This window comes from Taudactylus pleione, unplaced genomic scaffold, assembly GCF_031769625.1.
Source record: "Taudactylus pleione unplaced genomic scaffold, aTauple2 ptg000324l, whole genome shotgun sequence".
Classification (NCBI taxonomy): Eukaryota; Metazoa; Chordata; class Amphibia; order Anura; family Myobatrachidae; genus Taudactylus; species Taudactylus pleione.
Window position 1 is genome coordinate 1344597 of NW_028284725.1, and position 11221 is coordinate 1355817.

General features: G+C 44.0%; 1 protein-coding gene across 1 annotated transcript in view; it reads left to right on the forward strand.

Annotated features, from left to right (window-relative positions):
• The window catches only part of LOC148509497 (potassium voltage-gated channel subfamily A member 7-like), a 97010-nt gene extending 88656 nt beyond the window's left edge, over positions 1 to 8354 (forward strand). The window contains exon 2 of the mRNA XM_088443050.1: positions 3556 to 8354. Within this exon, the coding sequence (XP_088299176.1) occupies positions 3556 to 4419 (864 nt within the window). The 3' untranslated portion in view covers positions 4420 to 8354. The remainder of the gene's footprint in view (positions 1 to 3555) is intronic.
• Positions 8355 to 11221: the final 2867 nt, after the last annotated feature.

Consider the following 11221-nt stretch of genomic DNA (forward strand, 5'->3'; position numbering starts at 1 on the left):
TCTGGGGTGATGTAGGGGGGTGACGGTGGCAGGGAGATTTGCCTACTTTTCCATAGGGGGGCTGGGAGTGCCACGCAAAATTCGGGAGACTCCCGGCCATCCCGGGAGAGTAGGCATGTAAGCCTATATATATATATACTGTATATATATATATATATATATTAATTGAGTGATCACTGGCGCACAAATTTTAGGTTCCTTATGTGAGTAAGTAATATACTGTTGAAGAAAGTGATGATACGTTGTGAAAAAACCACTCCTGACAATAACAGGTGGCACCAGTCTTCTAGTGCTCCGTGTGGCAAACGGGAAAATGGGTGCTGAAAAATCAAAGACCCGCGCCTAATAGTGTAGTATTTACAGTAAATTAATTTGTGCTCAAGGTAAGTATTGTGCGTACCAAAATGTAATTGTTTTAAGGCTTATCTGATGTCCAGGTAGCACTCCTATGGTCAGGAAGCACGTGGTGACAATGTGTTCTGGATGTTATTACAAGGGATGATATATACTTGAATATACCTTAAAAAGAGGGCTTAAATCAAGCCCATAGACACCATATAGTGTAGTATTTTCTTATGCAAACATAATAAACAGTGACATACATGAATCTGCGTACCAGATAATGCAATATATAGTGCATATAAGAATGTCACTCCTTCCTGTTCCCAGAGTTTCAAAGACCAACTTCCAGCTTCATAAACCAGGCATATCAGGCCTCAGACCATAAAAAATTGAGAAAATTCTCCGTAAACGATTATTTATTAACCAATAAACACAGGAAATACAGACAGAATGGTGACAGAAAAAAATATTGCTTATCTTGTATATGGTTTAAGCAGAATAAAGTCCACTTTTTTGGAGGTGCAGGAGAACCAGCCCCAACGCGTTTTGTCCTATTTGGACTTCCTCATATATATATCTATATCGTCTCCCGATTTATCTTGATTGATTCAAACCCTGTGAGTGCCACTGTCTGGATAAAGGTATATATATCATGGTACCTGAGAACAATCTCCAATAAAGGAGATTGATATGGGTCATTGGTGCTGTGCCTAGGTGCATAATAAGGGTCCACATGCAGCTTTTCAGGTGTAAATTAAATAATTAGAGTTTTATTATCAGCATTCAGGAACAAAAATAACAAACACCAGACAGAGAGACTGCGCCACCGGTCGCGAGGCAATCAGAGATTGCGGACCGGCAGCCAATCAGCAGTGACGGCTCCTGATTGGCTCCTAGTTCACCAGCTCCGATTGGCTAGCGACTGGCGCCAGATTCAAATTATGCCAGCTGTAATTAGCTGCCGGCACAGCACCAAATCCACACCTGTTGGCTGCTGATGGCACACAGGGCGAGGTGAGAGGCTGCTGGAGGGACACGGGGAGGTGAGTTTTTGGGGGGGCCATAATGTGTAAGGGGCATTACTGTGTGATATAATGTGTAAGGGACATTACTGTGTAGTGTAGTGTAAGGGGCATAATATATAAGGGGCACTACTATTGTGTGAAATAATGTTTTATATGGGGTACTACTACTATGTGGCACAATCTGTAAAGGGCTTTACTATGTGGTATAATGTGTATGGGCACTATTACTGCGTGTCATAAGGGGTACTACTAATGTATGTGTTGTTTTTTTTACATCTGGGGGGCCCTTTTAAGATCTTGCTATGTTGCCCACAAAGTTCTAGTTACGCCCTTGCATGCAAACACAGAGGGCTGACTAATATATATGGTCACTTTAAAAAGGAAAAAACTCTGACAATTTCCATTGGAGCTAGCCCCGGACCCTGTGTAATTTAAGAGTGTCCTCATTTTTAGGGATTGTGTGACCGTGTGTGGCCCTGATGAAGTTCAAGCCTAGGCAAAAACCTAATTCTGGTCAAACTACAACACCATGCCAAATTTGGTGGAGCTAGGCCCAAAACTCTGGCTGTGCATAAAGGACAAACAGACAGATAGACACACTTTTTCACTTGCACAAAAAGAAGAAATATAGGTGCTCAACTCCAAAATAACGGATTATTGTATATAAATAAATAAATTTTTGCAATGGCATAACCTTGGCCAAGGTTATGGGCCTACCCACCACATCCGGGTAACCTCTGTCGGGTAGATCTGTTTCAAGGCACCGCATTATAACACATTTTTCTTTTATAACACATTTTAACCCTTCACTGTTTGTTTATTATACATGTACCTCACTTTTTTTATTTTCATTCTTTATATGCAGCTGTGGCTGCTCTTAACTATGTCTTTTACACTGTACTTTTCTTACTATGACGGTGCCCTGGGGCGGCTTAGCTGGGCCAGTTTGGGGGTGTCCTGCGCTCTGCATTTGAACCCTAGTATGTTAGGGACCTACCCGACAGAGGTTACCCGAATGTGGTGGGTAGGTCCATAACCTTGGCCAAGATTATGCCAAAAACCTCTATTCACTGCAAAAATGTATTTATTTATATACAATCAGTTATTTTGGAGTTGAGCACCTGTATTTCTTCTTTTTGTGCATATATCAATTGTCTCCACAGGTAGCACCTCCAATTATATATATATATGTTCAGGGTGTGCAGTCTGAGGTCCATTTCCTATATAAATCCAATCCGCTGCATTGCTTTGCACACTTTTTCACTTATTATATAGATATATATATACACTCATTGTTTTAATGTTTTAAAGGTTTTAATTCTTTCAAAAAAAATGTAGATACATTTTTTTCTAGTTTTAAACTCAAAGCCCAAATGTGCACTGCTCATGGACGAACCAAAAAAGATAACAAAGATGTCCTTTCATAGTAGTACATTAACCCTTTCTGCTCCAGGCCAGAGTGTTCCCAAGCTGCATTATTAATTCTGAAAAGATATATATTGTGGCGATAAGTGATTTTTTTATATTGCTGTGGCAAGTGGGCTTGTAATAATAAATAGATCCCTGAAACTTATCTGTTTAGCATAGTACAAAACCATTGTTGCAACAGCGTAAACATGTTTTAAAAAATTTAACCGTAGTCCTGACTGGCAAGTGTTGTTGCAATGATCAGGAAAGGGGCGGGGTGAGGACAGCCCAGACATTTTTTTAAACTGGCAACAGGTGAAAAGGGCCATAACTAGGGGTGTGGGTGGCACCATAGGCGCCTCACTGCCCTTGTTTCTAGCTATCCAGGATCCCTGCTGTAGCATCACTGGAGCAACCTTTAGACACTCCAGACAGACACCTTGCAGCCTGTACAGCTCTTCGGAGCTCCGGTCATCGCTGCACTTACAGGTACTGCCAGCATGACGCAGTGTGCTCAGGGGGCGGGCTGGTGCAGGGCGCATTTGTGCCCTTTAACTGTGCTGAGGTGAAATCTCAAGCTCTAGTGTAATAACTACTTTTTCTGTCTATATTTGTGCCATTACATTATCATATCGCAGAATATATACACACTCACTGGGGTAATTGGTGACATAGTGTAAGTGTTACTTTTATGCATAATTATGAAAAGAGAAAGAAATTCTTCCAGTGAATTCAGATGTCTCTGCGCCTTCTTCTTATTGCTTATTTATTTTTGTTGCAGGTGCAGCCCCATCACAGGTCTAACAGTACACTTGTATTTAAAGAGAAGAGTCCATTTGAGGATCCTTTCTTCATTGTGGAGACAATATGCATCTGCTGGTTCTCCTTTGAGCTCTCGGTGCGTTTCATTGCGTGCCCCAGCAAAGCTGCCTTCTTCAAGGATATCATGAATATGATTGACTTCATGGCAATCATCCCATACTTTGTTACTCTGGGCACTGAACTGGCTCGTCACAGAGGTGTGGGCCAGCCAGCTATGTCACTGGCTATCCTCAGAGTCATCCGTTTGGTCAGAGTCTTTCGTATCTTCAAGCTCTCCCGACACTCCAAGGGATTACAGATCTTAGGGCAGACACTGAAAGCCAGTATGAGGGAACTAGGACTTCTCATATTCTTTCTGTTTATTGGAGTCATCCTCTTCTCCAGTGCCGTGTACTTTGCAGAAGCTGATCATGCAGAAACAAAGTTTACCAGTATCCCCGAGGCGTTCTGGTGGGCTGTGGTGACCATGACCACAGTAGGCTATGGAGACATGTCTCCAGAGACAGTAGGTGGTAAACTGGTGGGCTCTCTCTGCGCCATTGCGGGTGTGTTAACCATCTCTCTTCCTGTGCCTGTCATTGTATCCAACTTTAGTTATTTCTATCACCGGGAAACTGAGTGCTCAGATATTGGCCAGTACAATCACATTGGCTCATGCCCAAATGGTCCACCACATACTCCAAAGCCCAAAGGGAAGAGTCCAGTGCTGGACAAATGTAAGAACTTATACAGTAATTCCAAGGCTGAATTCCTAGATGGACTTTACCCTCTGGAAGATAATCACATGAAGACTGGACAGTCGCATATCATAACACAAGTGTGACTTTCTAAACTGCGCCTTGTTCCCATCTAACATCACATGATCATCCTTTATTTTGGAGTCTTAAATTAAGAGTTGTACTGTACATGAAGAGTCAATGACTTATTTTTGTTGTGTTGCCCAAAAACATTGGAAAAATATGCTTAGTGCCACGCTTAACCGTTAAATAATACTCTGCTTTCTTTACATGACACAAACATTGGAAACATATGAATAGCTTTTCAGCAATGTTAAGGCAAACCTCACAATGGCTTCCAAAGATGGTGTTGGGGAAGTACCATCATTGGTGGGTGCAAAATTAGGGATAACATGAGACTCCTCACGTGAGTGCATGAGAGGAACAAACGATGAGGGAGTTATGCTGAAGACCTTTGGACCTGGAGGTTACCAATACTTCTGGCCAGTTGGAGGCTCTGCAAGAAGGCAATTCATTTATACCAGTGAGAGGTTCCTACCAATGTCCTAGATGGAGCAGGTGTCCATCACCCGACTCTGAAACATTAGACCTACACTAAAGGCTGGAGAGCCCAATGAACAGATAGCTGAGAGAAGCCGCAAATAACAGCAAATGACTAAATACCCAAATATGATAGCAAAGGCAACCTAGGGTAGGAATACAGAAGGAAGTACTTCTGCTCGTTCGCCAAAGACGACATGATGGAGTTGTATGTGATCTATGATATTACACTTCTACACTAGAGATTATTTTTAATATCATAATGTGATCCGTGGAAATCTTGGTTTTCACTTATAAGGGAACCAGAACATTTAAGTTCAGAAACTACTGCTTGGGGTTTACAAAATACAGTACCTGTTAATGGTTTTCTTTTTATATGTGTCTCCGCTGAACAGTACAATACCTAGAGGCGACCCCTATGTGTGATGACAAAAATAGTTGCTGTTACCCTCTTTCACACAAACCCAAATTATTAAGGGGTCTGTTTACTAAGCAGTCTCTGTCTCCTAACACTGCTTAGTAAATAGACCCCTAAATCTCCTGCATTACCACCAGATTAACACGCACTTCACATATTCAATGGTCATGTAAGGAAAATTTTTGTGCACATTCTCAGTAGTTGCACCACGCTCGTATGATTTGACATTTTCTACTGTTCCTCTTATAAATGAATGTAAACTTTGGTCAAATGTTTGCAGAATGTCATGCTATAACATAATAATGCCGTTTACATTTCTTCACTGGAAATTCTGCTTTCACCCATCCCCTCAATCTCACAATAAAGGGTAAATTTACTAAAGTGAGAGTTTTTAGAAGTGGAGATGTTGCCCATAGCAACCAATCAGATTCTAGCTATTATCTTCTAGAAGGTGCTAGTTAAATGTTAAGTAGAATCTGATTGGCTGCTATGGGTAACATCTCCACTTCTAATAACCTGCACTTTAGTAAATATACCCCCTAATAGTCTTAAATCAAACATCCAGTTTACAGGTGACATTCTTGAGTGCACATCTTTTTGGGCCTCTGTCTAACCATCCTAAGGTGGCACAATGATGTGCACATGTAACATATGCTACATGGTGATGATCTGAGACTAAATAATGATATCTATCACTTGGACTGTGGCATAATAATTCACTCATAGGTTATAGCCTGCTGCTTGGAGTAAAGGGACACGCGCTTTGACGTCATGTTACGAGGGATCACGTAGACACGGGGATCATGTCCTTGAGGAGGATTTAAGAGACAGTTACAATGGACTGAAATTATAGAGCACACGATATACAAGGCTGGAGTTGCTAAACACTAAAGAGAGACATCTAAACTGCAATTAGATATACATGAACCATACGTTTAAGTCAAAACAAAATCAGACAAAATATAGCAATATTATGTCCTCCTTATAGACAATCAACAATGAGCCTCACGATTTATATCATCGACCTCTACCACCAAATTACGGTCATAAAATAGCTTATCCAGCAAACACAAAATGATAAGCGACCTCACACAGATGTGTCCTCAATCATACACTGTTGCTGAAGTCACAGCAAATAGCCCCTCTCAGGAGCGCCAGGTCCTGGGTGACTGGGCTGTACTGAGCGTTTTTCTTGCTAAAATGGTGTTTTGCATAAAAAAACCACTGGAAGTGGCAAAACCACTTTGCTAGATTACACTGATCAATTTGCTGTGCGACATTTGTACATCTGTGCGCGATCCAGTCTGAATCTGTGCAGGAAGGGCTCTGATGCAGCGACTGTGGCTTTTTCTCACGCCAAGTTCCGTTGTGCATCATCTGCGACTGCATACATGTTAAACCTAATTCCTGTGCGTTTAAAGTTGCAGCCAAGCGCCTCTAGTACACTTTAAATGGCATTTTTCTGCATTTGCGATGCAAATAAGATGCAAAATTTAGAGTAAAAGATGCTACACATCTCTGAGCGGCTCAGTCGCCAGCACTGCCCCCGTTGCCACCCACACTCCCCCCCGTGACTGCCAACCTTACTGTGCAAAAGTGGACAGTCCAGGGGGGGGCGATGACACATTTCATGTTGAATCACGTCATTGTAGCTCTGCCCCCCCGCTTTGCAGTGTCCGTATCATCGGCTCTGGACAGCGGGGGCCGTGGGGCCACAATGACGCGATTGAGCAGTCACGCCCCCCGCACCGCCCACCTGCTGTGACTAAAGGTCCGACATGGCTGCCTAAAAGTCGGTAAGTGTGCTTAGGATGCGATCCCGACACCCTTCACATGCATACACAAAGGACCACTCTCTCGGTAAGAGCTGTTCTTTGCAAATGAGGGAGTTCGGGTCCATCTGGTGTCATTCTGCACATGAACAGAATGACACACGCACCACGATATGCTCCTATAGGGTAGAAGATAGCGTTACCCACTGCATCCAAGCCGGATTGGTGCATATGAGAAATGAGGTCAAACCCCCGAAAACGTCATTTTCGGGGTTGGACCACATGTTTTGCTTTAGTGCATCCTGCCCCGGGTGTATGAGGACACTGTTGTTTATTACTTCTGTGTTATATGAATTGGGCAGTAATTCATTTCTGTTTCTACCTCTGACAACATTCAGAATGTGTATATAGGAAAGATTCCTGGACTGCACACCCTGAATATATATAATGGGAGGTGCTACCTGTTGAGACTTCTATTGCAGGCACAGACACAGACAGATCACAGGTGCACAACTCCAAATTACTAATTATATATAAATACATTTGCAATCAGTAGAGGTTTTTAGCATAATCATGGCCAAGGTTATGGGCCTACCCACCATATCCAGGTAACCTCTGTAGGGTAGGTCCCTAAAATACTAGGGTTCAAATCCAGGGAGCAGGACACCCCCAAACTAGCCCAGCTGAGCCGCCCCAGGGCACAGCCATAATAGGAAAAGTGAAGTGTAAAAGAGATAGTTAAGAGCAGCCACATTCAGAAGGTGGCCAGGTCATGGTCATTAAAAGCCCACCACGCCCCGAGGCTGTAATGGATTCAATCAACCAGCTCTGAGGAAATAGTCAGCATAGTAATGTGGCTTTAATGAGCCTTTCACTCCAACAAGGCAACAGATGAGGAGAAATGATCGGCCAAAGTTTTGCTCCTGAGGGTGGAGAGTTGTGAGAGTTAATGACAGACTGGATAGTATTAAACATCTTGACGTTCGGAGCATCCGAGAAAACAGAACAATGGATCCTGCTGAAGAGTGTGAACTATTAAATCTGACATTGCTTGGAAATGTGCTGTAAGCATTACAAGCTAAGGAAGCCACAATGGTGTTTGATGCCTGTGAGTGCTTGGCTGCATATATAATTCTTAAATTAAGCAAAATGTTTACATAGGACTATTATATAAAACTGAAGCATACACACCGGCCAGTGTCATAGGCCCCTTCTGCTGAATACTTGTAAGTACAACAATATCTTGGAAATTGTATATTTATCAAATAATAAAACATTTATTTATTGCAAAGACTTTTTTTTCCGCCAGCGGAAGAACGCTATAGAAATAAAACTAAAGCCTTCAACCTTTTATTTTAACCATGATGTCAAGAAAATGGTTCTGTGCTTTTTGCTTTGCTGCCCAAACATCTGGATTTACAGTTCCGGTGCTGATCATCGCATGCTGATATATTTCTGTGACATTCTGTTCTAAGCCACAGATTTGGATAAATAGTATATATTTTATATGTCTCAATGGTTACTGCAGGGGGACGCAGATCAGAACGGTGTTTGCTGGACTATCCCAAGCCCAATCACTTATGTAGATTGTTTTGGAGGTAATTCTGGCCTAAACCAAAAAGCAAAGTAATGCATCATTATGATTATGCATTAATACTTGTAAAGCGCTTTTTCGCTCTGCATGCTGGACACTGGGGATAACGGTATACATAAAACAGGATAGTAATAGGTAGACAATTGAAAGAGGACACAATTGAGATGAGGAGCGAGTGTGGTTCAGAGTGGAGACTGGGACAGGTGTGAGGAGAAACATTAGCGTGGGTAGTATAGGAGAGAATAGTATGAGCTGCAGGGCCGCCATCAGGGGGAACTGCCGGGACTGGAGTCCCAGACCTGGACAGAGAGGGGGGCCCACCCTTGGCTCCTACCACCAGGAGCGGATTGGTCCACAGCTCCCGTTGGGCCAGGCCCCATCAGTGGCATGGCACAGCCGCTGGCTCCCCCCTGTGCCGGGTTGATTCACAGGCGCTATGACAGGGGCATGTACGATAACCTGGAAAGGAGCCGTGTCACTTGGTCCCTTCTTTCTGGTAAGCAGTGCAAAAAAGTTTTCTCTCTCTATTGTGGTGCAGCGCGGAGTGAAGGAGAGCAGCCGGACGACAGAATAAGGCAAGTGAGTGACTGTGGTCTGGAGCTGGAGACACAGAAAAGGACTGGAGAGACATGCTACAGCGATAGAAGGGGGTTGGAGGAACATGCTGGGGCTATAGAGACAGAAGGGGGCTGGATAGATACTGGTGAGCTGCGTTGGAGACACAGAGGGGGGCTAGAGAGACAAAAGGGGCCTGGAGAGACACGCTGGAGCGGGAGACAGAGAAGGGGGCTGGAGAGCTGGAGAGACAGAAGGGCTGGAGAGACAGCTGGTAAGATAGAACGGGGCTGGAGATGGAGAGACCTTTGGCAGGGTGAGGCTGGAGAGGCACAGGAGGATGAGGTTGAAGAGGCTCAGGGGGACCACCATATAGGTAAGGAAGATAGGGAATGGGAGGGTGGGGCGTCGATTATGTCATTCCCCGACCCCACAATTTTTGATGGCAGTCCTGATGAGCTGTAACAAGAGATGGGTTTTCAAAATTTGAAAGCTGTGGGTGAGTCTGATAAGGCATGGTAGGAAATTCTGTAAGTGGGTTGTGGTACAAAGCTGGCATTAAAGCTTTAGCACATGTGAACAAATCTCCCCATTAGATGGAAAACTAACAGAGTGATCACACCATAGATTAAGACGGTACATTAACAGTCCTTGTGCTTCCACCTGCATAGCACATACTTACCTACTGTCCTGGAATGTCCTAGAGATGCCAGAATCACAGGTGGTGCTCCTGGACCCTGGTAAGAGTTGGCAAGTCTCCTAAAAATTACTCTGCTGCCGCCAACTTCCAGGGTATCCCCACAATGGACTTTACAATGCTAGGAATTGCGGCTTTATATAGCGGAACCATGATCATGATAATACCATAGCAGTACCATGCCCTCCCCCCACCCCCAGCTGTACCATTCCACATGCCAGAGCCGGCCCTAGGCATAGGCAAACTAAGCAAATGCCTAGGGGCATCCAAGTCCCTTTAGGGCAGGTGGAGGTTTGGGGCAGGAATGCAGTGTCCACGATCAGAGCTCCGAAGCAAACAGTGAGTGGGCAGCGGCAGAACTGTCAGTGGTGATTTGCTGAGTGGGGTACCTAGACAATAGCTAGTGGATAGCGCTGGGACAGCATGCATCATTACGCAGCCTGTCAACCTGAGCCATCCACTGCCCGCGGCTTGCTGTACAGCGAGTCGGGTGGCTCTGCAGGCTGCTCTCAAGTAAAGTAAGTCTGGAACTGGGTGAGGGCCGGGGTGCTGTGGTGCTCACTGCTGGGAGAGGTATGCTCTGCTGGGATAGGGGTGTGCTAGGAAAAGGGTGCTGTGATCAGTGCTGGGAGCACAATTGGGGAAAGGGGCCACAGTACAGTAGGACCACGCCTCTTCTGTGGGTCAACACCACTCTTCAGGATCCCACAGGAGGGGGTTCCAACCAAAATCCCCAAAATCTTGTCTAGGGCACTAATTTGGCTAGGGCCGGCTCTGCCCCACACACCTAGCTGCCCACTCCCTGAAATGTCGGCAAGTGTGACATAGCATTTGTGGACGCTTCAATCCCAGCACCGCCTGGCCCTCAAAGCTAAAAACAGTTGGAGTGTGACACCATTGGGGCTGGTTTGGTTCAATACATTAGAAAATGACACAGGCTAAACAGTTTTCAGCAGCATGTCCCACTTTATTAGGAAAGATGGGGATATTTATGAAAATTATTCTGACGTTGTTATAAGTGGAGTTCGGTCCGTCCTAAGGGGTAAATTTACTAAAGTTAGAGTTTTTAGAGCCAATCAAATTCTAGCTATTATCTTCTAGAAGGTGCTAGTTAAATGTTAAGTAGAATCTGATTGGTTGCTATGGGCAACATCTCCACTTCTGCCTATTGCAGTAGTCACAATCAATTAACAAACAAATTACCAGATGCGCTATATAAAGGACTGTTAATAAATAAATAAATAAATAAATAAATAAATAAATGTCAAAGGTAAAGACAACATTGGCTCTCATAGCCCATCACATCCTCTAC